Here is a 25,275-nt window from a genome sequence, read left to right as displayed (position 1 = left end):
ACCAATCCCCACTGGCTCCCCTCTGCCTACAGCATGACCACCACTCCCTTCAAGCTCTCTCACTAGTGTCTGCCCCCCATGGGGTTGGCTCCAGGTTGCAGGAGCAGAAGGAAGTCTATGGTCCAAGCATCAAGAGTGTCAGCTGCTGTCCCCACAAAGGCAGCAGCAGAGCTACTGGCCACTGACAGGATTTCTGGGCCCTTGTGTTGGTCAAGCCTTTGAATCCACCTGCTCCAGCCCAGAGAATTCCAAGGCCATGCCTCCCACATGCCAGCCTACATCAGGGCACCCTGCTCCCATTTTTTTTTTCCTCTTGCTGCTCCTGAGATGGAAAGCATATCAGACCTGACTAGGGTGAAGGTGCGGTACAGTCCTCATCTCCAGCCATGTAAGCTGTCTTCTTGGAAAAGGATAGGGAGTTCGGAGGACTGATGAAGCTGTTTCTGAATGGTGACAAGGGGAGAGGGAGGGTAGTCCTCTAGAAGTAGTTGGATTGGAACCACTGGGTTACAGGGAGGGGTAGTCTAGGGGTAAATGGCACTGGAGACTTAGAAGGAAAATAGAATAAGTGCCAAAGTGATTGACCCTGTTGGTAGGAGAGTGATAGCTGGAACAGGGGTCTTTGGAGTGTGAAATAGTGAAAGAAATCTGGTGTGGCTGGGGCAATTAATACCAAAGGCTAGCATTAGACTTGTCAGAAAGGAGAACTTGAGAGTTCACAGGAGGATGGGAAGAAATGGTTCAGAAACCTTATGAGAAAAAGCAGGAGTCCCAAAGTTAGCTGGAAGGATTTGATATGTCTTCCCGGGAAGAAGTGAGGGTTCTGACCTAGGAAAAGGAGGCTGATCAGCAACTCTGTTCTCAAAGCGCACATTTAGAGTTTCAAAGACACAAGGACCAAAACCATCCTGGAGGTAATTTTTGAAGGAAGTAGTAGGATGAAAGGAGCATACGTGTGCAAGTGAAAAAAATCTATAGCAGCCCCAACAGAAGCTGTGGGCCGTGCACACAGGGCTCCTCTGCATCATTCAAAGAATGGAACATCTAGCACTGACCACAGCAGTTTACTCTTTCCAGAGGGCTATGTGCCAGGCACAGCGCTAGGAGCATGACATGCATTATCTCATGGAATCCTCTTGATGGTCTTATGAGTTGGTATCACTATTCCAATTTACAGATAAGGGAACAGGTTTAGAAAGGTGAACTAACTTGCTCAATGTCACATAGCTTTTTAGTAGAATTAGGATCTAAATCCAGAGTCTGACTCCACAACCTATGCTCTTAATCACCTCTCTTCAGGTTCTCCACAACCTACAGGAAATCCAAAAGAGGATGTCAGAGGATACGTTCCTAAATCCTCATTCCGTAACATAGGAGAAAAGAGGGGCCTCTCTTGTGAAAACTGGAATGACCCATACCGTGAGGGCACTTAGAGATGTTCCTCTTTGAAAAGAACCATTCCCAGATATGGCAAGATCTTTTATTTGCTGTGTGTTTGGGGTGATTAACAATGGATAGTCTTATCTCTGGGATGCCTGTAAAAAAAAAGAGACACCTGCCCCCAGCCCCCCACCCCTAACCTCTGAGGGGCAGCCATGTCTCTAGGACACTGCAAGGAGACCCTGCCCTGGGGTCTGAGAGAAACATCCTCCACACCAGGTGCCTGTTTGCTCTCCTGGAGCCTCTGGCCGTCGCACCCTACTGCATCTCCTTGGTTTGGCTGGGGCACAGGATTAGCCATCCCCAGGAAATGCCTCCCTCCGGTCCAGGCAGGGATCCCAGCGTACACACCCCTGGAGAGAGTGTGTGTGTGTGTGTGTGTGTGTGTGTGTGTGTATTACGGGGCGGGGGGAGATGGTGGAATGCTTCCTTCTCTCCAGGCCAGGGAGAGTTCTGGGGACCACCTGGGGGCCCTCACCCCACCCCCTCCTTGCTGGGGAAGTGCCCAGTCCAGTACCCCTTCCCCGGCCACCCTCCTCCCCCTGGCTGTGCGGGGGCATGAATCAGCTCTCACAGCTTGTTAAAGCTAGACCTCTTGTTTTCATGCCCTCACCTCAGGAAACAGGTTACGGCTTTTCCAGCTCCACTCAGCAGGGGGCCAGGGTCCTCACTTTATAAACATCCCCAAGCCTGTGAGAACAGAGGGCACGGAGATGGTGTAAGACAGGCGCCCAGGGGAGAGAGACAGAAGCTAAGGCTCAAGGAGAGGAACAGAGAAGAGCCAAGGAAGACGAGGCCAGAGCAGCCTGAACGGAAGCCAAGAAGGGTCCGAAAGAGCTGTGCTGCCGGAATGGCCCCAAGGACACCCTGGGTGGGACAGGCTGCGGGAACTCGGGGAGGCTGGGGGGTCATCTACTTGGTGGTATCTCTGCTCCTCCAGCACCCAGGAGTCCACAGCAAGTGCTACTTCCAGGCTCAAGGTAAAACTGGGTGAGGCATAAGGAAGGATGGGTGCAGAGGGCACTGGGAGGAAGGGCTCAGAGGTGGTCCTGTTGCAGCAAACCCAGACTCCCTGGAGCTGGGACAGAGGAGAGACCACACGTAGGGGCAGCGTGCCCTTACTCCTCCACTCTGGCTCTAACATTTCCTGTTCTTCCCCAGCCCCCTGCCACTATGAGGGGAAATATTTCACCCTGGGCGAGTCTTGGCTCCGCAAGGACTGCTTCCACTGCACCTGTCTGCATCCGGTCGGTGTGGGCTGCTGTGATACGTGAGTGACCAAAGGTGGCCAGAGAGAATGGCTCCGATATGAGGGACTGAGAGCTGGCCAGGGTGTGACTAGATTGCTCTGATGTGAGAACGAACGGAGTAGCAGTAAGAGGCTGGCTGAACCGACAAGAAGGTGTGAGAGGCTTCAGGCTACAGAGAGAGGGGAGTTAGATGGATCTGGAGGGAAAGTACTCCTGCTATGAAATGAAAAAAATCCATATATGGCAGGCAAGAGAAATACTGCAGGGCCGGGGGCACTGGGGAGACATGGGAGGAGTGCTGGGGAGGGGATGAGGCGCAGGGAGAAAGGTGGACCTTCACTGTCTTGACCCTTCCCCCATCCTTCGGTTCCCCAGGTCCCAGCATCCTATCGACTTCCCTGCGGGCTGTGAGGTACGCCAGGAGGCAGGAACATGCCAGTTCTCCCTCGTGCAAAAATCTGACCCTCGGCTGCCCTGCAAAGGGGGAGGGCCCGACCCAGAGTGGGGCTCAGCTAACACCCCTGTGCCTGCGGCGCCTGCTCCCCACTCCAGCTAAACACAACTGACTGCCCTTCTGCTGACCGCCCACTGCTGCTGCCACTTCCAGGGAAACCACTAGCAGCTGCTGATTTATTCTGAATAAATAAGTTAACGCTCCAGCCGAAAGCCTGTCTCTCATTATCTGTGCCACTGGACCCCAGGTGGGAACAATGGGCCCTACTAGAGCCCAGGGGCTGAGTTCTCAGGATCCTGAAGAAGGCTGTGCCACGTGGGTCAGTTTCAGATGGTTATAGTGCTGGTGCTGGGGCCAGGGGCCGCGTAGGAGGCCAGGGTAGGGCTTGTAGGCAGCACCTTGATGGGCAGGTCCCAGCTGAAGGTGTCCACAGGCACTTGCTCAGGTCCCGTCCAGGTGGCGGGCTCAGGCTGTTCCACAGGAGGTAGGAGCACCAAACCGGGTTCTCGGGAGGTGACAAACTCAAAATGCAAACGCCACTTCAAGGATACTGCGGTGGGTGGGGGTGGGGGTGGGGGGGGGAGATAAAGGCAGAAGCATTTAGACGCCAGGAGTAAAAGCCAATGACAGGATGTGGTTAGTAAATTAGAAAACAAAAACGAAACCCTGTATTCAGGAAGAGCAGGGAAGTCATGGGGCAGGGAGCCAGGATTGAGAATTTCGCTCAAGAAATCTAGTGTGTTGTCACTGGAAACATGACAATAAGGACAAGAGCATCAGGTACCTAAGAACCCAAGTGTGGGACAGTCAGGACTTGGTAGCTTGAAGCAAATGCTCTTTGGAATCAGAGTGAGGAATCAGAGATAAGTGCACCACAGGGTCCCAGTGGGCAGGGGGAGAGGAGATCTGCACAGCTGTTAAGAATTTAGGGGTCCGTGCACCCAAGAAACAGGTTGAAGTTCTGAGGAAGTGTTAAGGGTCAGAGGTTGGATGTGGAAACTTCTGGGCGTGTGTTAGGAACCAGGATCCATTATACAGTACCAAAGCACAGCATTTTACCCTGGGCTCCCCTCGCCCCCAACAATGGTCAGGGTCTCACCAATGGCTGTGCAGAAGCCTGGGGTGGAACTGAGAGGGATGGGGAGAGAGAAGCTGGTTCTGGTTGTGTGTAGGCAGGACTCCTGGTGCCGGGCATGAGTGATGTGGGACACCGAGGGGGCACCTCCTGCCCCGCGGCGCCGCTGGTACTCAGGCTGCACACGCTCCTCTGTCTGTAAGCTCACTGAGAACTGCGATCAAGAAGACAAGGGTGTGTAGGCAGGCACAGGGACGTGCTGACTGGGCGGGAGGGCAGCCCAACCTCATGCTGTTTTACCAGAGGGCCCTGGGTGACACCCACTTCTCCATGCCACCCGTCTCTGCAGGCCCTCTCCTTCCACCCTAACCCTTCAGGCCCAGTTCCCCCAAAGTTCCCGCTCCTCTCTCACCTGCAAACAAGCTACAGTTCCTTCCCCTAAGTTTAAGGTCCCCACCACATCCTCGCCAAGTCTGTATACAGATTTGAAGATGCCAAATGTCCCAACTTTTCCTCGGCCATCACTGATGTTGTACAGATCTGGGGAGAGACGGACACAGTAAGCCTGGGGTCCATACTGGGGAGTCCAAAAGGTGGGCCTTCCTTTATAATCATGAACTATCTGTGGGTCCTCAGAAGAATGTGGCGGTTAGGAGAGTCTGGCTCTGAGACAGGAATACTACAGGGGAGGAAGGGGCGGGGCAATTCTGGAAGGATCCTCACGGAGGCTGCGGCAGGATGTGGCAGCCATGAGGCGCTCCCCAGCCAGCTCGGTGAGCCATGAATCCTTCTTCCCACCTTCGTCCTCCTCCAGGAATGGACTGGATGGGGCTACAGCCTCATCCTGGGGAAACCGGACATCTTGAAGGCCTAGAGAGAGAGTGAGTGGAGAGGTGGTGGGAGAGAAGAGCAGTGGTTAGGGTTTTAGATGCCAACTGTCAATGTTGAAGGTACAGGGCGCCACAACTGAGGGGTAGGCATCTCACCTGTGCTCCAGGACTTTCTCTCCCCAACTCCCTCACACCTTGACTAAGATCAGGAAGCTTCCCTCCAGCCCCTTTCACAAACTCTCTAAAGAGCATTACTGCTTTGGTGAGGCTCTTCCCCAGCCCCTCCCTCCAGGAACCCTTGCTTACCAGTGAGCACAAGAACCCTCAGAGGGACCCTCAGTAAAGTGATGGGTGAGTTGACACGCTGGCAGCCAATGGTCAGTTTGTAGACATACTTGACTGACTGACCCCGAAACGAGGGTGGTCCCTCTACAGGCAGCACTTCGCTGTAGGAGTCTGGTTGGGAAGCAGTAGTCAGGGCAGCTGGAAGTAGCCAGAGAGGTCCTCCCTCCAGGAGCCGCAGAAGGCAATCCAGGGGCGCGGGGGCAGTCACTCACATGATTTGGACTCTCCAGGGTCTAGCCTCAGGTCACAGAAGAGGATTTTTGGTGGAGTGGAAAGGATACATTGACCTCTCTCACCTAAAAAATAGAAGACGGCAACTTAATAACCTCATTGTCTAGCGCTGGAGAAGGCTAGCACAGCAAGTGAGGGCAGTAAGCACTGCCAACACAGGGCAACCCAAACTAAGCCACTCCTTTTTCCTCAAGGTGAGACAGGAACAGCTTTACACCACCTAAAACAATAATTACACTCCACCACATCCCCAGTAGGACAGAGACTGTAATGACCCACCGGAACAATCTGACAACTTCACCCTTGGGTAACAATGATTCCATCCCTCTGAGGGCAAAAGCCCCATCTCTAACCTCGGTGTGGAAGAAGGACAGTCTGGCTCTCAGGCTGGACATCTGGCTGACTGGAGTCGGGGGGAGGAAGTGCCACTCGACTCTCACTGGCGTGGAACTGGCAGTGGATTTGGGCACTGGCCCAGGCCAGAGCCTCACTATGGGAGCAGGAAAAGAGGGCATCAGAGGGGAGTTCCTGACCTCACAAACGCTCTCCCAAACTCCCTACCACACTGAGAAGACCAACAGAGAGGTGGCTGTCATCCGGATCAGAGAATCCAGAACCCCAAAGAGAAACCATTATACAAAGAGAAGTATACCATAGGTAGCAGGGGGAGGAGAGAGGAAAGGCGAGCTGAGGGCTATGTCACCCACATCTTCTGTTAACTAGCCCTTCCCTACAATGAGAGCACAATGAACAAGGTGGTGGTGATGTAGCCACAGGACGATCTGAGCTCTGGCTCAGCACTACAGATACCAGGCTTCCTCCCAGAAGGGCCGCTTTCTTCAGTACCAGTGTCCCCACCTGGATGCAGAAGTGGCAGTTGGGGGCAGGGGATTGGTGACTGTAACCACACACTCCAGGGCCTCCCCTGCCAGAAACACAGGACCTCTGCTCAGCTCTGCTACCACTTCAATCATGGCAGCTCCGGGATCGGATCTAGAAGGAAACAAGGCGTATCAGAGGTCAGTACCATGGCAGGGAAGGGTGTCTCGGGCGAGCCTGGGGGTGAGGACCGAGGAAACGGGCGTTCAGTACCACGGTGTCAGAGGGAAGCGCCCAGGTTTGGAGTGCGGGAAGGCGGAAGGCAGGTACGGCGGCAGCTGACCGGGCACTGCAGAGGGAGACGGCGCCGCTTAGGGTCCCAGCCCCCCGCCCCTATCGGCGCCAGGTCATCCCCTCTCTTCCCGGCCGGGACCCCCAGGCCACCCCCGACCCCTTCCCTGGAGGTTTCACCTCCCAGCCCGGGGCCCCGGCCGCCCGGCACCTCGCGCCCAAGCTCGGATACCCCTCAGATCGAAACAGGGGGCCAGACTGAAACAGGGTACCCGGTGCCTCGAAGGCCTCGGCCGCCCGCCCCTCCGGGCCTGGGCCAAGTGCGTGGCTGCGGCCGCGGCAGAGGCGGGACTTCCCTCCGAGTCCCTTCCGGCCGGAAGCGCCGGGCTGGCTAGGCCGGAAGGGGCTTGGGTGGGCCGGCCGCCCTGGGTCACCTTCCCAGGGGCTGGTACCCGGGCGCGGGCGCCGCCCCGGACACCGGCCGGCGGGACCTGGCGCCCACCGCTGGGGGGCCTGGTGCCGCGGCCCGGGGACGGGGCCTGGGCTGCGGCGAACTCCCAGGCCGGTCCCGGGGGCGGTGCCTGGAGGGCCGGCCCCGGGGGCTCCTCCCCTCTCCGTGGGCCCAGTCGCCCTTTGGCCGGGCCAGCTAATCACCGCGGCCCAATGACGTCGAGACCCGATCCTTCCCGCCCAGGACCCAGAGAGACAACCGAGGGTGAGACCGTGGCGGCTTTATTGCTGTCGCCGCCGCCGCAGCAGCAACAGCTACCTGGTTGCACGGAGACACCAGCTCGCTTCAGCTTTCCCCCGTGGCCCGCTCTCCTAGACAACACCTAACAACCATCCACGTCCGCATCTGGGCTTGGCTGGCCAGATACTTGGTACCAGAAAGCTCGGAAACTGAAACCACCTAGGTCCTGGAGACCCAGGATCCGGGGAATATGGGAACCGGAGTCCCAGCCTCGGAGCAGACCAGCTGTGCCAAAGGGGATCCACAGGCTTCTTGCCCTGAAAATGGCACGGAGGCTGTGCAGGTTACAGACTGTCCAATCCCTGAGGACAGTCCACCCCAGCATGAACAGGGTTACAGCAGTGCGGAGGACTCCGGGCAGCTGATGGCTTCCTACGAGGGGAAAGCTAAGGGCTACCAGGTGCCTCCCTTTGGCTGGCGCATCTGCCTGGCTCACGAGTTTGCAGAGAAGAGGAAACCCTTTAATGCCAATGACATCTCGCTGAGCAACCTGATAAAGCACTTGGGCATGGGCTTGAGGTGAGTCGATCCCATTGCCTAGAGGACCTTGTGCCTCACTTTGTTCCAGCAGAGGCAGGAAAGGGTGAGAAAGCAGGAGGGTGCCTTGTCCTGGTCAGGTGGCCCCTATTCCCAACATCATCTAAGCCCATAGTTTTGGAGGGTTAGACCAGGTCAGGTCTCTTTGCAACCTACTTCCTTCCAGTAACTTGTCTTTTTAGCAAGAAAGGGCATTTGAGCCTTGTAGTAAGCCTTACAAATCTAGGCTCCCTCTCAGGTGCTCTCTCTTCTCTGAAGACTGCCCTTTGGGATTAGGTATACTTTGTGACAAGGTAGGAAAGATACTCCGGCAGTTTCAGTACTGATACAATGTTGTCTTCTGGAAGGAAAGGGTTCTCAACTCCAGATCCCCCTAAGCAACTGGAGTATTCACTGAATCTCACTCACTTAGGCACAGCATTTAATAGTCCCAACACCCTTTGGCTTCTTTCCTCAAACTCTGGCTCCAGGGAGTGGTTGAGAACCTGCCTGCTCTCAACCCTAAGGAGAGGGTGATGAAAGGTAATATTCAATCTATTCTGGAATAGATGGCCCCTGATATAAAAAGCAAAGAAGACCTTTGACCAGAATGGCCCTGCCTTAGGTGTTCCTAGAGATTAGTTATAATCTTCCAGAGCATTTCCAGGTCCCCCACCCCAGCAAGGGGTTGCAGACAGGCTGAGAGTTTATCCTGTAGGAGGCTGTAGGACTCCTCCGGATCCTCACTGAGTGTTGGGGACCAAGACCCAGTAACAGGGACAGGTGCCTGTGAGGACAGAAAGCATTACCCTGAGGTCATCCTGAGACAGTTGCCACAGTAAACACAGAACTGCAGAGGGAGGCTTCAAGTATGGGAAACCTAGCTTTGACAGCCTCTTAAGTAGAGATTCCTTCTCTTCTGCGGTCAGTGCTGTGGGGCTGGGGTGGAGAGCCCATGGACCTAACCCAAGCCCTTGGCAGTGGGGAGGGCCTGTTGCTGCCTGGGTGTCTGACTCCTCTGACAGTTCCTCTGGGTGCCCTGTACCAGAGCACAGTAATTCCTCCAGGCTGCTTCTGAAACTGACTCGGCTAGTTTTGACCCTAAAAGGCTTTGGGTCAAAACAGGATCTGGGGCCAGGGTATTGAGAGAAGCACCTTGGGGTATATGTGGTGGGAACACTGAGGACAAGAACCTGTCCATGGGCATCTTAGCCGTTCCATCCCTAAGTATAAGCTGAATCACAGATGCCTGAAGCTGTCCTCACCCCCTGGACTCAGATCCCCATCCCAGGACAGGTGGGGATCACTGACACACGGGTTTTGAGATGAGATGAGGTCCTGCACTGAGGAGAATGCAGGGGTGAGACAAGAATTCTGAATGATTAAGTTGAGGTTGAAAAGGACAAATAGATCAGGAATAGCCAGCTGCTCATTGGTGTGAGAGAAACATAGGCCCTAAGAGGGAGCTGAATTGGGGGTACACTGCTCAGGAGCCCCAGTAAGACAGAGTTCTCTTGGCCTCAGAATGGTAAGAACTCAATTTTGGTTGCTCTCGCTTTCAGCCCGAATCCATTCATTCAGTAAATATGTACTGAGTGCTTGTTCTGCGCTAGACACTCCTTTGTTCTGCTATCTTCACATCTTGCATTTCTCCCTCACTGCCCTAATCGGAGCTGTGCCCTCCCTCCATTTGGCAATCCTTTCTGGCCACCAGTTTCAAAGTCCAGTTTCCTCTAAGCTGCAAAGAAGAGCTGCCTTCCCACCATCCCACTGTTCATCTTCCCTCCATCTCCCCTCACTCCCAGAATGTACCCTCCCTGTTCTTTAATCATATTTCTCCTCCACTTGCTCCTGTCCCTGTTCATTTCTCTTATGTTCCACTGTTTGTACATACGTTCTTTACAAACCCAGCAAATATTTGTTGACTGCAGACCAGGTGCCCTGCCCTGTACTTGAAGCTGTGGGTAATAAGCAACAAGTCTTTGTCGCTGTCCCTTTCCCCATGGAACTGAAAAGTATGTCAGACTCACATGAGGAACACTAAAGTAACAGGACAGTGTCTGATCGGGAGCTGAGATAGTGTACGTACAAGTAATGATGATATGTGACATGTATATTCCACTTTGTAGCTTTCCTATCTATTGTGTCATTTGTGACCTTAGAAGGGCACAGGTGTGCCAATAGAAGGGTATCTATTGTGCCCTTCCAACCATCTGTTGAGGTAGGGACTTGAGGTAGGACTCTACTTCAGCAGGATTACTTACCCCATTACATGGCTCTCAGCAGTGTGCTTGAACAATGGGGATAAACGAACTGGTGAGGGAGGAGAGTGGAATTGGGAGAGAGTCCGGCAGGAAGGGGTTGCTTAGTGAGGACCCACTCTGAATGGAAATTGTAGGAAGTAAGATAGGCTGGGGCTTTCCTGGTGGCTCAGATGGTAAAGGATCTGCCTGCAATGCAGGAGATCTGTGTTCAATCCCTGGGTGGGAAGATCCCTTGGAGAAGGAAATGGCGACCCACTCCACTATTCTTGCCTGGAGAATCCCATCGACAGAGTGCCTGAAGAGCTACAGTCCATGGGGTCACAGAGTCAGACACAACTGAGCGACTAACACACACACACACACACACACACACACACACACACACACATACAAGATAGACTGAGACAGATGTCAAAGCCTTGAATCCCAAACAGAATCATTTGCCTATTGGATACAGAGCTGTGATAAGATCAGGATATGTTGGGGGTTTTAGAAGGTTTTTCTGGGATATAATAAGAGAACAAATTAGAAAGCTTACAGTTTAAATGCTGAACTTAAAAAGAGACAGAAAAAGAAAAAAAAAGAAAAAGACTTAAAAGAAGATGGCCCAAAATGTATATGGGTGGGATTTTTTTCACCTTCCACCTAGTGCATTCTCCAGATTTTCAACCTTTCATAATCAGAAGAAAAATCATTTTAAAAAAGAAGCTACTGCAGCAGCCTATGCCTGTTTGAAATTATGTACATGTCCTCTAGAATTTGCTTGGGCAAATCTTTATCCATGGGCATTGGAACCCCTTGGTTTCTGCATTGAAGCCGTTCAAGTTTTGTCAATGGCACCCCACTCCAGTACTCTTGCCTGGAAAATATCACAGACGGAGGAGCCTGGTAGAGTGCAGTCCATGGGGTCGCAAAGAGTCGGACACGACTGAGCGACTTCACTTTCACTTTTCACTTTCATGCATTGGAGAAGGAAATGGCAACCCACTCCAGTACTGTTGCCTGGAAAATCCCGTGGACGCAGGAGCCTGGTAGGCTGCAGTCCATGGGGTCGCTAAGGGTTGGACACGACTGAAGCGACTTCACATGCCTGTTTATGGGGTGGGGGTGATTATAAGTCAGGAAACTAACTGGCCCTTTCAGCACCTCAGACAGAAGCTCCTGGAATAAATTAAATCAGTGGTGGAGTTAGAGGTGAGGAAAGATCAGAGAGCTCCTTCTAAGGAGTAGAAAGGAGAAACAAAGATAGTCCCGTGCCATGACTGGGGGTGACTGGGAAGATGAGAGGACCTTGAACTACAGAGAAGTTGAGAGGAGAAGTTTGAAGTGAAGGCAGTGGGTCCTTGGAACAGTTAAACATGGGAAGTCACAGTGTCCAAAGAGAGAGAGGTGACTGCAGCCTCTTGCCCTGACCCACAGCACCCCTTGCTCCTCAGGTACTTGCAGTGGTGGTACCGTAAGACCCAGGTGGAAAAGAAGAAACCTTTCATCGACCTCATCAACTCTGTGCCCCTGAGACAGATCTACGGTGAGCCTCACTCCAGTCCTGCCCAGTCAGAGAGAGCAGCATCCAGGCCCACTTGGAGCTAGGCAAAGAAGCCTTCAGCTTCTTTAAATTGCACTGACCCATTCCCTAGGGTTCCCCCACCCCAGCTTTATTGAGATATAACTAACATAGAACACTGTATAAGTTTAAAGTGCACAGTGTGTGAATTTGATATTCTCCCCTCACCCCCCACCCCAGGTTTAGGGGAACCCATCTCTATAGTCTAGAAAGTGAGAAATGCGCTCTTTTTCTTCTCCCGTGCCCCTCTGACATCTTGATTCTTTCTCTAGGTTGTCCCTTGGGTGGCATTGGGGGAGGCACTATCACCAGAGGCTGGAGAGGCCAGTTCTGTCGTTGGCAGCTTAATCCTGGAATGTACCAGCACCAGACAGTCATCGCTAACCAAGTAAGAGCCAGGAGGTAGAGCAGAGGTCCCGGACAATACCTCCCAGGCAGGAATGGTCTCTTGGCTAGTGTAGGATGTGGCGATTAGAGATGTACATGATTCCATGTAGTATTTTCAGGATGCTTTCTGTGTGCCAAGCCCTGTGCTGGAGTGTACTATAGGAATGAGACACTCAGAGTTCATGTTCTTTGAAAGAGAAAAGGTACCCCTGGTGCCCTTTATTTCTCTAATAAATGCCTCCCACCTGCCTTGCTGCCCCAGCTCCACTGGTTGAGCCTGTCCCCAGCCACAGAGAGTCAGACAATTCCAGGATCACTTAACCTGCTTGAAAGATCAGAAGGGAAAACAAACCAAAAGTCTGCAAATGCACAGGAACAGAGATGCATGCACAGAGCACCTACTGCTTGCCCTGATTTGCCAGCCGTCAGCCACTTCGTCACTGCTAGGCCTTTGATTGCCAGAGGCATGTGGGCTACCTTTCATCATCTGTCTCTAGTGCCCTCCCATGTTGAGTTGTCCACCAAGTTCCTACTTCCTGTCTGAGGGAGGCCTCCAGCTCATCTTCAAAGGAGAAATGACTAGCAGACCTTGAATCCTATTAATGACACTGCCCTTCCTAGTTCAGGTTCACCAACCCTGCCCAAGGCCCCAGGCTTCCTCTCTGGCTCATTCCTGAGGTATCCTGAGGCGAATGCCCTCCAGAATCATGACTCTTTTTTTGTATAATATTTAATATGTAAAGATAGTTCTACAAGGAAGTACCATTATTATGCCCGTTTTACACATGAGGCAACTAAGTACCATGCCCAAGGTCACATGGTTGGTAAAGGGAAGCAGTGGGATTCAGAACCAGTTTTCCCTTGGTTACAAGCCTGTAATGTTAACCATTACCTACTATTCCAACAACATAAAAAAAAATTATTTGATGTATACATTAAAGATATTAGGCGTACTTTGAACCGAGGGAGGAGATATTAACCCCTCACAGCCTGGACCCTCCAGAGCAGTCAGGGGGTCAGAATGTAAACACATTATCACATGCTGGACTAGAAGGGTAGGGGGCACACAGGAGAATGGCTCACTGCTTGAGGGGAGAGATGGCATTTGATCTAGGCCTTGAAGCCTGAGGGGTTTTACCAAAAGGAGAATGAACATGCGCAAAAGCATGGAGAAGGAAATGTACTGTGCTCAAGCAACAGTATTTGATATGACCAGAAATATAAGGGCTTGAACAAGTAATGAATCTGATGGGCCGGGAGGGGCCACCTCAAGAATGAAACTTGGAAAGCCAGGTAGGTGAGTTTAGATTTTAGCCTGAGGGCCACGGGAGTCATTGAAATATTATAAACACAGACTAATATATCTTGAGTTCTCTGTAAGAAAGATCAGTCTGAAATCCAGATGGGATGGGGCAGAGATGGTGCGGGCCAGTCTTAGGGCAGTTAAGACCAGAGCAGTGAGAAGGGAGAGCAAGCAGGGAGAAAGATGGAGAAGGCACGATTTGCAGTAATTTACTGAGTGTAGGGGGAAGGCCTGTGGACGTGGGTCACCACTGCAGGGTCTGGCAGGGGAGAAGCCACTCTGGGAAGGGGTCTCGTTTGAGATACCTGTTACCCCATTCCAGCCCACGTACCTTCTTGTTTAGTTCACAGTGTGTTTGCGCCGGAGAGGACAGACGGTGTACCAGCAAGTCCTGTCGGTGGAGCGCCCGAGTGTCCTGTGCAGCTGGAACTGGGGTCTATGTGGGTACTTTGCATTCTACCACGCCCTCTATCCCAGAGCCTGGACTGTCTATCAGCTTCCTGGCCAGAACGTCACCCTCACCTGCCGCCAGATCACACCCATCTTACCCCATGACTACCAGGTGAGGCTCCCCCTTGGTTTCCTCTGGGCTCTCCCTTCCCCAGGATCTCTCTCTCCTGGAAGTGTCGTGACCTGTGCGAGAGGGGTGGGGCATGAACTTCACACTGGTTTCCTAGGACCACCAACCAATTGGTCTTCTGTCTCCTAGTAGACAGCCTGCCAGGCAATGTGGGGAGATGCAAGTGGAAGACACTATATTAGCGGGTATCTGAGTCAGCTCCTCGGTGCCAAGGACTGATCCTGGGAAGTGGGGCCGAAAGGCTACACAGGGGCCATCTGAGTCTGACCTTCTGCTCCCAGGACAGCAGCCTGCCTGTAGGAGTCTTTGTGTGGGATGTGGAAAATGAAGGGGATGAAGCCCTGGAAGTGTCCATCATGTTCTCTATGCGGAACGGACTTGGTGGTGAAGACGACGCCCCCGGGGGGTTGTGGAATGAGCCCTTCTGTCTGGAGCATGATGGGGAGACTGTTCAGGGGCTGCTGCTGCATCATCCAACCCCCCCGAATCCCTACACCATGGCTGTGGCTGCGCGACTCTCGGTATGGAGGCGCCTGCCCTATAGCATTGCCCTGAAGCCCTGCTCTCAGCCTGACCCCTGAGCCCAATCCACTGTGATCTCTTCACTTCTTCAACTCCTGAGTCCCACCCTCACCGTAGCCTTTGAGCTGGTGGAACTTAGAGGCGGGAAGATATAGAGGGGAGTTAGTCAGGAGCCACGCACCTATGGAGTTTCTCCTCACAAAGTCTTTGACCCCTTAACAGGCAGACACAACGGTAACCCACCTTACAGCCTTTGACCCTGACAGCGCCGGGCAGCAGGTGTGGCAGGATCTACTTCTGGATGGACAGCTGGACTCCCTCGCTGGTGATGGGGGGTCTCACGGGGAGGTGGAGGGAAGAGAGAATGTCCCTGTCTTCAGAGCAGGGCTGGGAGGCCTGGTAACCAACAGGCCTTCTTCCTATGTCAGGGATCTCTGTGGCCAAAGTGGGTACTCACTCATTTTGTGCTTCTCTCAGGAAAAAGTCTCCCTTCGCAGAAAGGAGTGGGCATCGCTGGGGCTGTGTGTGTTTCGGGCAAGCTGCCACCACGAGGCCGGCACCGCTTAGAGTTCTCACTGGCTTGGGACATGCCCAGAATCATGTTTGGAGCAAAGGGCCAGGTCTACTACAGGTGACGGGAATGCGAGTGTACACGGATCATGGTGCTGGGGGTCTGAGTGGAGCCCGTGTTCTCATGCCTCCCCTTCTGTCCACCCAGGCGGTACACAAGGTTCTTTGGCCCAGACGGTGATGCAGCACCCGCCCTCAGCCACTATGCCCTGAGGCACTATGCCGACTGGGAAGAGAAGATCTCGGCTTGGCAGAGCCCGGTATTGGAGGACAGGTGCCAGTGGAGCCCGTCTCTTGCCTTTCTCCCAGGCCCTCACACTTTCACTAAGACTCTGATTCACTCTCCACCACCAAAGTCAACAGAGGTGGTCTGGGATTCACTTGGGACCCCTACTTCACTGAACCCCAGAATCCTTCCTTTCCTGAAGTGCCACCCTCATGAGACCATTACCTCCTCCTGCCTCCCCAGATCCTTGCCTGCCTGGTACAAATCTGCACTGTTCAATGAACTTTACTTCCTGGCTGACGGGGGCACAGTATGGCTGGAAGTTCCTGAAGACTCCCTGCCAGAGGAGCTGGTGGGCAGCATGGGCCAGCTCCGCCCCCTCCTGCAGGAGTACGGCCGGTTTGCCTACCTTGAAGGTACGGGCTGCCAAGGGGCGTGGTGTGTGTCCATGAGGCCAGTTAGTGCCCTGCCCCACGGCAGGAGGATGGGTTTTGCCTATCCCAGGGTACTGGCTAGAACATGGAGTGTGATGGTGCCCTACACCCCAATTCTAGAGGTGCAGCTAGGCAGGGCAGTATGAAGAAGCAGCAGGAATTCTGGCAACGTGTTGTCTCCTTCATTTCTCCAGGCCAGGAATACCGCATGTATAACACATACGATGTCCACTTTTATGCTTCCTTCGCCCTCATCATGCTCTGGCCCAAACTTGAGCTCAGCCTTCAGTATGACATGGGTGAGGGTCCCTTTTGTTCCCCTTCTGCTTCTCAGTTCCCCACAGCCCTGAACCTTGGTGGTCCCTGATGCCTCTTCCACTCAGACATATGTGGATCCTGCTCACTTGAGTCCCACACACAGTTCTGTGCGCCACCCCAAGCCTACCCACTCCCTGCCCCGCACCCCCCCTTGTGTATCTGCTCCCCCAGCTCTGGCCACTCTCAGGGAGGACCTGACACAGCGGCGGTTCCTGATGAGTGGGGTAACAGCGCCTGTGAAGAGGAGGAACGTCATCCCCCATGATGTTGGGGACCCAGGTACAAGCCCCTCCAGCACAAGGGTGCGTCTCTCCCTCCGTTTCTGCACCCTCCACCTGAGCCCACTGTGCAGATGACCACATTTCCTCCCCTCCCCAGATGACGAGCCATGGCTCCGGGTCAATGCGTACGAGATCCACGATACTGGAGACTGGAAGGACCTGAACCTGAAGTTTGTGCTGCAGGTCTATCGGGACTATTACCTGACGGGTGACCAATGTTTCTTGAGGGACATGTGGCCTGTGTGTCTGGTAAGGGACATGTGTGCAGTGGTCTGTGTACAAGTGGCATGTTTCTGGGTGTCTGGGGAAAGCCCAGCTGGCTACTGTTGTCTTTTCTTAGTATCTCGGTCTTCAGTATCTTGATCCCTCTTTAGGCCGTGATGGAGTCTGAAATGAAGTTTGACAAGGACCACGATGGACTCATCGAGAATGGAGGCTATGCAGACCAAACCTATGATGGATGGGTCACCACAGGCCCCAGGTTGGGGGGGTAGGGATTTCCAGGGCCTGAGGTGGGGAACTGGGCACCAAGGGATTGTGGGCTCAGTGTGCCTATTATACTGTACGAGAGTGGCTGGAGCTGCCAGGCTGATTCCCCCAACCCGTGTCCCTCATCAGTGCTTACTGCGGAGGACTGTGGCTGGCGGCCGTGGCTGTGATGGTCCAGATGGCTGCTCTGTGTGGGGCACAGGAGGCCCAGAATAAGTTTTCTTCCATCCTTAGCCGGGGCCAGGAAGCCTATGATCGGCTGCTGTGGAATGGTGAGTTGGGGAATCCTAAAGAATCTCAAGGCAGCTCTGGGAGGCAGGAGACTTACTGTGTCCTCCCTCTCCAGGCCGCTACTACAACTACGACTGCAGCTCTCAGCCTCAGTCCTGTAGCATCATGTCTGACCAGTGTGCTGGCCAGTGGTTCCTAAGGGCCAGTGGCCTAGGAGAAGGAGACAGTGAGGTGAGAGACTAGGAGAAGTCCTAGAGAAAGCTGAGGGTTTTTCCTGGGGGTGGGAAGCAAGTATAAAAGACCATGTTTCTTCTCTGTCCCTCTAGGTCTTTCCTACCCAACAGGTGGTCCGTGCTCTCCAAACGATCTTTGAGTTCAATGTCCAGGCCTTTGCAGGAGGGGCCATGGGGGCTGTGAATGGCATGCAGCCCTGTGGTGTTCCCGACACATCCAGCGTCCAGTCTGATGAAGTCTGGGTGGGCGTGGTCTACGGGCTGGCAGCCACCATGATCCAAGAGGTAACTCACTCCCTTCCCCGGCTCTCTGCCATCTGTACCTTGGCTATCAGACTTCTGATAACCTAATTCAATGCCATCTTATCCATCCAGAGAGCCTCCCACCTTCCTTGGCATGCATTCTATTGCCTGTCTTCAGGCTTCTGCCTGTGAGCCAAATTTATCTCCCCCACTAGCCAGGAACTCCCTGAGGGCAGAGACCCTATTATCTCCATCTGTCCAGCTGAAATAGCTATTCAAGGGTTGCCAAGTAATGACTTCCCCCTCTCCCTTACAGGGCCTGACTCGGGAGGGCTTCCGGACAGCTGAAGGCTGCTATCGTACTGTGTGGGAGCGCCTGGGCCTGGCCTTCCAGACTCCTGAGGCGTACTGCCAGCGGCGGGTGTTCCGCTCACTGGCCTACATGCGGCCACTGAGCATCTGGGCCATGCAGCTGGCCCTGCAGCAGCAGCAGCAACATAAAAAGGCCTCTGGGCCAATATCCAAACGGGGCACAGGACTATGCACCAGGCCCAAACGTGGACCAAAGGAAGCCATGGCAAACCCAAGCCCAGAGTGAGCCGTGTGAACTGTGGAAGGAGGCGCTAACAGCCCAGCCTTTAGCCTGACCTTTCCTCTGCCACCACCCCCACCTCCCCGTCTCCTGCAACCCTGAGCCACCAGGACAATCATGCCCTCCCTTCTACCTACCCACCATGCCAGTAAAGAGGGGTTGAGGGTGAACCATGCATCAGAATCACTTATTTATTTCTTTCTTCACCCCATCCCCTCACTGCATGACGTGTTCAGGGAGGTCATCTGATTCTCTTACGCCCTTTCATGGGGTGACAGACATACACAGGTTCAAATAAAAGACCCAGAAACCCAGTGAGTGTGGTGTGTTTGAGTCCTTAGGCTTCCTGACAGGGTACAGGACCTGAGGCTAGCCCTCTCCTACTCCCTTTCCTCCGAACACAGACTAGGGGGCACCAGACTCTGATAAGAGGGCCCCCACATCCTCACATCTAGCCTGAGTATCTGCCCTGCAAGATAACAGATGTGGGGCTGGGAGTAGGGAGCCATCCTTCCTCTCTTGTGAGATTTGCATGCAGGGGAGATATGGAATCTGGGCAGGAGCACCCTGAGAAACCATCAGGCAGTGGCAATTGCAGGGGAGGCTCTGCTCTAGGAGCCTGGGGCATGAGATGGAAGAGGCAGCAAGAGTTGCTAGCAGCCTGGAGCTCAGGGTTCAAGCTGTCCTTTGGTACCTCTGACTGCAGGGCAGGTGGCTCCAGCTGCGGGGGGTCCTCGCTGGGGAGGGCACGAAGCTGACGGGACAACACTGAGGAGACAAAGCCTGTTCAGGGGCAGGCTGGGGCTCTCCCCTAGCCCCTCCCTAGTGGTATCCTCATGGAGCTCTCACCTCTGTGCTCAGCCGGCAGGCTCCCCCTTGTGTCCGAGGAGTACATAGCAGGTACGAGGAGGAGACAGAAGGAGAACAGTAGAACCTGGAGCACAGGAGAAAAGAGATGAAGAAGGGCTCTGCATTGCACCCCTCTCCCTGCCACCTGAGAAAAGAATATCTCCTTCCATCACCATCCTCACCAAGACACAGGTGCTGCTGCTGCTGGCTTTGTTTGCTGTCTGAATCACCATGGCCTGGAGTCTCCTCAGCTGATCCAAAAGGGACCTATAAGGGGACAGTGAGCACCCCCAGCCTGGCACCTTGCCATACAACAAAACCCTCCTGTTAAGGCCATCCTCTCTATGTGTGCTCTGGATCCTCTCTTACTTTTTGCAAGTGATCTCTTCTGTGACCAAAATATCAGACCTCATTAACACAAACACACACGTCTCTGCCCTGACTTAAACTTCTTTTGCAAACCCCTTCAGTGGTTCTCCACTGCCTGATCAGCTCTGTACACAATCCTCACCAGGGATTATATTCTCTACCTTCTGGCCCAACTCACCTATGTTAGGGTTCCAGCCAGACTGGACTAAGCTGTGTCCTCTCTGCCTAGAATGCTCCCCACCCCCACCCCAGAATCATATCTACTATCAAATGCCATCTGCCACATGAGATCTTACTCCCTCTCTTCCTTCTTAATACTTATACTTGTGAATTTATTCCCTATTACTGTGAGCTTCATGGAATCAGAGACCCATTAAAGACCAAGCATCAGACCTTATACGTGAGAGATGCCCTGTGAGAAATCAAGGATGGAGCAGGAGAAAGATTGAGACAGTATTAAGTGGGAGGGATGAGAAAAGCCTGATGTGAAAGAGTTGCTTACAGATTCTGTTCCTCCAGGAGCTGTACTTTGTTCTGTAGCTCCAGATTCTGGGCTGTGTATTTCAGGACCCTGGAGGAATAACAGGCATGTGGGGACATGGCCTGTATCCTCCCTTCAAAAACCTCATACTTCCAATTACCTGTTTCTCCCACCCCCAAGTCCAGCTCCCTTTCATACCTGCTTTCTAAACCCCCCACATACACCTTCTTCTTCCTGCGGCTCTCTTGAGCAGACTTTTTGTTTCGAATCTTCCTCCGCACCCGTTTCAGAACTTGTTCCTCCATCTGGGAGAAGACAGGAAAAGGGATCCCATCAGAGGTACATTAAACCAAAGAGTTTGAAGGCAACCGAGTTCAATCTTCTCAAAGCATAAATTCCTTCTACAATTTCCCTGACCAATAGGCACTCTGCTTCTGTCTGAATGCTTCTGAGGACCAGGTGTTAATGTCCTCACAAGCCAAACCATTGTAACAATTTTATTAAATAATAATTTTTTTAAAAAAACCTTCCTTATCATGAGCCAACATCTGCCTCTGTTATTTCTACCTGTTGGACTTACCTAGCACCTAATCTCTGGGGCTATAATAGAACAAAGGTCTTCAGCTATTTTAAAGCACTTGACATTTCTTCAGAGTTTAAAAAAAAAAAATGGGCAAAAATTTTAACTCATCATCTTATCTCTTCTCAGGATGGACTGCATCTTCTTAATATTTGTCAAAGATAATAGGCTCAAAACTTAAGAAGCTTTTTGGCCAATATAAAGGAAAACAAGATGGTTACTGCCCTTCTAGTGGCAACACTATTAGATAACTGGTATCTAATGATACAACTGGGCTTCCCCAGTGCCTCAGCAGTAAAGAAAAGTGAAAGTGAAAGTGAAGTCGCTCAGTCGTGTCCCACTCTGTGCGACCCCATAGACAGCAGCCTACCAGGCTCCTCCGTCCATGGGATTTTCCAGGCAAGAGTACTGGAGTGGGGTGTCATTGCCTTCTCTTCTTCAGCAGTAAAGAATCCGCCTACAATGCAGGCGACTCAGGAAACAGGTTCCATCCCTGGGTCGGGATGATCCCCTGGAGAAGGAAATTGTAACGTACTCCAGTATTCTTCTCTGAGAAATCCCATGGACAGAGGAGACTGGCGGGCCACAGTCCATGGAATTGCAAAGAGTTGGACACAACTTAGCGACCAAACAACAACAACAACTGAATCTGATGATACAGCTTCTAAACCCCATTCTCTTCCTTAGTAGCCATATCACACTGTTGACTCAACTTGTACTTTTTTTTAGCCACACCTCGCAGCTTGTGGGATCTCAGTTCCCAGATCAGGGGATTGCACCCTGGTGAGACCAGGATTGCACCCTCACCCTGAGCAGTGAAAGCACAGAGTCCTAACCACTGGATTGCCAGGGAATTGGCTCAACTTATATTTTTAAGAAATTAAAATTCAGCTAACCTTTCTGTTAACAGACATTGATTTCATCATAGTATCACAATACCGTGCGTGTGAAGCTGCCACTCATTGCTTGAAACTCCAAATTTTACATTTATTCTTGTTATACTACTTAATCCAGCCTTGATGAACTCTAATACTTAATTTACTATTCAGCTACAGGTAAATTAGCATGAAACCAGTGAAATATAAGTATCACAGCCCCGTGGTTGTACAGTACTTTCCAAATCCCTTTACTAATATTACCCTGATAATTTTGAATTCTTAGTTAAAAAGAACACCAAAACTTATACAAGCACTACAAACCAGGATCTGTCCTTGCAAGCAGTATACTAACCACATCCTCCAGCTTCCTACTCAAAAATGTGCTAATCTCTCACCTCAGTTCTTTTTCAAGTTACTGATACAAAATTAACAGAACTGGCCTACTTGGAACACACAACCCCCGTCCCCACAATGGGAGACTTACCTTAGTGAGCGGAAGCATCCCAGGCAAAGTAAGCCCCTCCTTCTCCAACAGCCTTTTCTCCTCCTCAGTCAGTATCAGCCTAGCAATCTCCTGCGGTTCCGGAGAGGTGGGCAGCAGAGTTGCAAAGGGATTTCAGAAAGTAACGCGGAATACTGCCCCGACCCGCGCAATACGGGAATAACCCTCCTGTAAATCAAGTCAAGTACCTGATCTGCCGGCTCCTCCACACGCAGTGGAGTCATCTGAGCCCTCTCTTTTTCATAGCTCTCATTATCTGCAAAAGGGCAAATATGAATAGTCAGGCCCTGGAGTCCTCTCCTTTCCCAAACTTCACTTATTTCAGGCTTACCGAGATCGATGGAGACATGCTCTTGTGACAGAGAATAGGTGTGGTCATGCTGGACAAGACAGGGGTCAGAGTTGCTGAAAACGTTCAACACTGCTGGGGGACTCGGCAGGCAGCTCAGGAAATCCTCCACGTCCCAGTCGCTCAGAGACTGCACAGGGTTCAAATTAACAGGCTTTGACCATCACCACCCCCTGCCTCAGGGACACCCCGCCCACCAACCCGCCTCACGCCTCCCCGACTCAAAGCCCCCCAACTCACCTCAGAAAGTGGCAGCTCCCAATCCGGCGGAGACGTCAAGGCCTCGTCGGGCGCCGCACCCAAACCACCGCTTTCTTCTAGCAGAAAGCCTAGCAGGTCGTGGTCACCCGGGTCCAACGCCAGCTCCATATGAGACATTTACGGAAAAGATGCGCAGAAACACAGGAGTTCACTTCGCCACCCGGACCCTATCCCCAGCCAGGCGTAACCGCGATCGACTGTCAGTCGGCCCCACCTATCGGCTCTCCAGCGGCGTTTTCCTCCTAGCTGCAGGCGATGACTCTGAAACCGGGACACGCCTCCCAGACTCCACTCCCCGCTAGACTTCCAACAGAACACAAGTGACGAACATACCCGCGAGGCATGCCGGGAGTTGGAGTCCCCCCACCCGACCCCGACGCGGAGGCGGCCGCAGTACGCGCCACGTCCAGGGCGCGATGCAAATAGAGGGGACATGCCTTCCGCCCCCGCAGTTCCTGAGGGCGGGCATTCTGAGGAAGCGGCTCCGCCCCGGGCTAGAAAAAGGAAGGATTAGCGCCTAAAAGGGAACTAGGGCGCAGTTCGGGCGCTTCCTCGGGACTGCACCGCACGCTCGCTTCCTGCTGGGGAGGGGCTGCCGGTCGTCGGCGGGCTCCCGAGCATCGAGAGCTGGGGCCAGAGCAGCTTCCTGCAGTGCCTGCTACCATAGAGCGCGGGCCCAGGGCGCCGCCCGCGGGTGGGGGACGTTCCCGGGACGGAAGTGGCCGAGAGTGTCGAAGGGAGGGCGAGGCCGCAGCCCGAGAGCCACCGGGAGAACGAGCGGGTTAGCGGGCCGGCGGGCGGGGCACAGAGCCGGGCAGCGCAGGTAGGCCGGACCGGGCGAACTGGGGCCTCAGGGTGGGGCCGCGACGCCAGGCCTGGGAGGCGGGCGGGCAGGGCCCCTGACTTCTGCGTCTGTTTCGGGTCATGTTGGAGAGGTTCGCGTCCGGTGTATCTCGGCTTCTGCTCTGAGTTAAATAGGCCGTTTTTCGGCAGCCAGGCCCTTCCTGGAGCAGTCCTCGGCCTGGGATAGTTTTGAGGGAGGGTGAGGAGTGGGTGGCAGTGTGGCGCAGGGCCGGGATCGGCTTTGAGGTTAGCTGATAGCGGGTACGTGCGTAGGAACGGGTGAGTTGGGGATTAAGTGGAGTTGGGTTTTAGGAGTTAAGGTTAGCTTTAGGAGTGTAAAGCTGGGGTTAAAATTTAGATTTATTAGTGTGAGGTGCGTTTTGTGTAGGTGAAGTTTGGATTAAAGGTATTATTTTGTTTTCTATAACGACCAAGTTTAGTTAGAGTTCAGGTTCAGGTTAACGTATGTCAGAGTTCAGGTTAAGGGTCAACAACAGGAACTAGGTTAGAAATCCAGTTTTAGGGATTAGAGAAGGTTAGCATAGACAGTACAAGGGATAAACAAGAAAGGGGTGAATCAGGAATCAAGTGACAAATGAACTTTAGGTTTAGGGATCAAGATTTAGGGTTAAAGGTCCGGAGTTGGTGCTACAGGTAAAAATTAGATCAAAATTAGGGATCAGGGATTGGATTCAGGTATGTGGTAGGACAGGGATGCCTGTCAAATCCAGTACTGGGAATCAGGAGACAAATTACGGTCAGCGTTAATGTTAGAAATTTCCGGCAGTTTTCTGTGCTGTAGTTGAGGTCAGGGTAGTTGACCTCAGGCAGGTGAAATTTAAGAGATTGGCAGTAGGTAGATGCCCTTGTTGTGTGGGGAAGGCTTCTTTGGCCCAGGGAAATGACAGACTAATTTCAGGCTAGGGTTCTGGGCTAGTTGGAATTGCTGGCATCAGGGATTTCAGCTTAATTCTATTCTCTAAGCCTCAGGCTCTTGCTGTGACCACCACAGTTGAGGGGGAGGGTTCTTGGATCCTGTTGTTTACAAGGTAGGAGTTAGAAAAGAGTTAGGCACCCAGGACATGTACAGGGCTTAGTAATCGTGGCGGACTGCGTAGGGACTGGTGATTAAGGGGGAAGCAGACCAAGGAAACTGTTCCCATGCAAGAAGAGGGTGGCTTAATTCTCTGAAAATTCAGCCCTACTGCCTCCATTTTCCCTCAGTCCCTCGAAATTAAGCCTTCCTCTCCAACTCTCCTCCCTGGCCCTGCATTTCACACCCTCAGGCGTACCCACTGACAGAATACTTTCCTTGCCTTTAGCTTTCCCATGCTGTTCATGTTACCTTCTCAGCCTCAGTTCTGCCTCCCTTCCCACCTCTTAATCCACACATCCCACCTTCATTTTCCTTCATCCACATCTGAGCTTTCCCATCATTTTAAAGCACTCTCCCACCATATTTACCCACTCATTCACCTACATACCTCCTGGTTATCTGCTAAATACCCCACCACCAGCTCAGCACTACTGCCAAGCCCTCACAGTCCCGGCTATATGCCATTCCCTGATTCTAAGCCTCCTAATTTCTTGGTCCAGTTATAGATCCCCTTCCCCCACTCCCCCAACAGAAAAGAGGAAATGAGACCCAAAGAGGAAACTGGGTCTTGCTGATCCCACGCCCAACCAGGCCACTGACCACACCCCCTTTCACTCCCAGCCTGACCCTGCCACTGACCACAACACTGTCCCCTACCCAGCCTGACCCAGCCACTGGCGTCAGCCCATCCCTGTCAACTCCATCTTTACTTAGACACTGCCAGCGTCTCTTCCCTGTACCCCTGTTCCACTCATTTAACCTGATTTAGCCACTGACTACACATCTCTTCTCAACCTCCTACCACCTGACCTGGCCTCTGACCTCATT

General features: G+C 52.9%; 4 protein-coding genes across 20 annotated transcripts in view; 2 read left to right on the top strand and 2 right to left on the bottom strand.

Annotated features, from left to right (window-relative positions):
* Positions 1-1,466: 1,466 nt before the first annotated feature.
* RGP1 (RGP1 homolog, RAB6A GEF complex partner 1) lies at positions 1,467-7,281 on the bottom strand. 12 transcript variants are annotated; one of them, NR_198872.1, is made up of 12 exons: positions 6,968-7,281; positions 6,718-6,793; positions 6,484-6,618; positions 5,979-6,115; positions 5,607-5,690; positions 5,356-5,505; positions 4,943-5,089; positions 4,632-4,759; positions 4,244-4,433; positions 3,543-3,694; positions 2,633-2,859; positions 1,467-2,130 (listed from the first exon to the last, which is right to left on the bottom strand). NR_198872.1 is itself a non-coding variant. In NM_001434930.1 (11 exons), exons 3-11 carry the CDS (start codon positions 6,597-6,599, stop codon positions 2,113-2,115), a joined length of 1,122 nt encoding a protein of 373 aa, NP_001421859.1. In that variant the 5' UTR covers positions 6,600-6,618; positions 6,718-6,793; positions 6,968-7,088; the 3' UTR covers positions 1,467-2,112. The 12 variants fall into 12 exon arrangements, 11 of the variants coding, with proteins under 11 accessions (NP_001421859.1, NP_001421858.1, XP_059745174.1 ...); NM_001434930.1 differs by lacking the exon at positions 2,633-2,859 and having other exon boundaries at positions 6,968-7,088; NM_001434929.1 differs by having other exon boundaries at positions 1,467-3,694; positions 6,947-7,088.
* Positions 7,154-18,553, top strand: GBA2 (glucosylceramidase beta 2). 3 transcript variants are annotated; one of them, XM_005210145.5, is made up of 17 exons: positions 7,154-8,005; positions 11,703-11,794; positions 12,103-12,218; positions 13,864-14,082; positions 14,382-14,621; positions 14,845-14,947; positions 15,100-15,253; positions 15,341-15,466; positions 15,662-15,834; positions 16,047-16,151; positions 16,342-16,449; positions 16,549-16,634; positions 16,826-16,932; positions 17,070-17,212; positions 17,287-17,402; positions 17,498-17,689; positions 17,964-18,553. In XM_005210145.5, the coding sequence occupies exons 1-17, from the start codon at positions 7,677-7,679 to the stop codon at positions 18,243-18,245; spliced, it is 2,691 nt and encodes an 896-aa protein (XP_005210202.1). In that variant the 5' UTR covers positions 7,154-7,676; the 3' UTR covers positions 18,246-18,553. The 3 variants fall into 3 exon arrangements, with proteins under 3 accessions (XP_005210202.1, XP_002689726.1, XP_059745540.1); XM_002689680.7 differs by having other exon boundaries at positions 16,549-16,700; XM_059889557.1 differs by lacking the exon at positions 14,382-14,621 and having other exon boundaries at positions 16,549-16,700.
* On the bottom strand, positions 18,425-22,616 carry CREB3 (cAMP responsive element binding protein 3). Its single transcript, NM_174286.2, is given in 9 exon segments — positions 18,425-19,007; positions 19,089-19,173; positions 19,271-19,355; positions 19,960-20,028; positions 20,137-20,243; positions 21,881-21,970; positions 22,087-22,154; positions 22,230-22,377; positions 22,488-22,616. Coding segments are annotated over 9 exon segments (1,098 nt in total). The 3' UTR covers positions 18,425-18,690.
* Positions 22,617-23,046: 430 nt separating this feature from the next.
* The window catches only part of TLN1 (talin 1), a 31,426-nt gene continuing 29,197 nt past the window's right edge, over positions 23,047-25,275 (top strand). For 3 of the 4 annotated variants that reach the window (XM_005210126.4, XM_024995995.2, XM_010807953.3), the window contains exon 1: positions 23,242-23,331. The gene's annotated coding sequence lies outside the window, so the exon portion shown is untranslated. Of the gene's footprint in view, positions 23,332-25,275 lie in introns of all 4 variants that reach the window. The other variant, NM_001205428.3, reaches the window with a different exon arrangement.

Source organism: Bos taurus, chromosome 8, assembly GCF_002263795.3.
Source record: "Bos taurus isolate L1 Dominette 01449 registration number 42190680 breed Hereford chromosome 8, ARS-UCD2.0, whole genome shotgun sequence".
NCBI classification, from domain to species: Eukaryota; Metazoa; Chordata; class Mammalia; order Artiodactyla; family Bovidae; genus Bos; species Bos taurus.
This window is presented reverse-complemented; position numbering and strand designations above follow the sequence as displayed.

Excerpts from the sequence above, each read along its gene's own strand:
- RGP1 (XM_059889189.1), bottom strand. The coding sequence starts at position 6,599 with ATGATTGAAGTGGTAGCAGAGCTGAGCAGAGGTCCTGTGTTTCTGGCA. Across the intron at positions 5,506-5,606 it reads CCCTGGAGAGTCCAAATCAT|ACTCCTACAGCGAAGTGCTG; the intron begins GTGAGTGACTGC and ends CTTCCCAACCAG. Across the intron at positions 3,695-4,243 it reads AGGCTTCTGCACAGCCATTG|TATCCTTGAAGTGGCGTTTG; the intron begins GTGAGACCCTGA and ends CACCCACCGCAG.
- GBA2 (XM_002689680.7), top strand. The coding sequence starts at position 7,677 with ATGGGAACCGGAGTCCCAGCCTCGGAGCAGACCAGCTGTGCCAAAGGG. Across the intron at positions 14,083-14,381 it reads TCTTACCCCATGACTACCAG|GACAGCAGCCTGCCTGTAGG; the intron begins GTGAGGCTCCCC and ends TTCTGCTCCCAG. Across the intron at positions 15,835-16,046 it reads CCGGTTTGCCTACCTTGAAG|GCCAGGAATACCGCATGTAT; the intron begins GTACGGGCTGCC and ends TCATTTCTCCAG.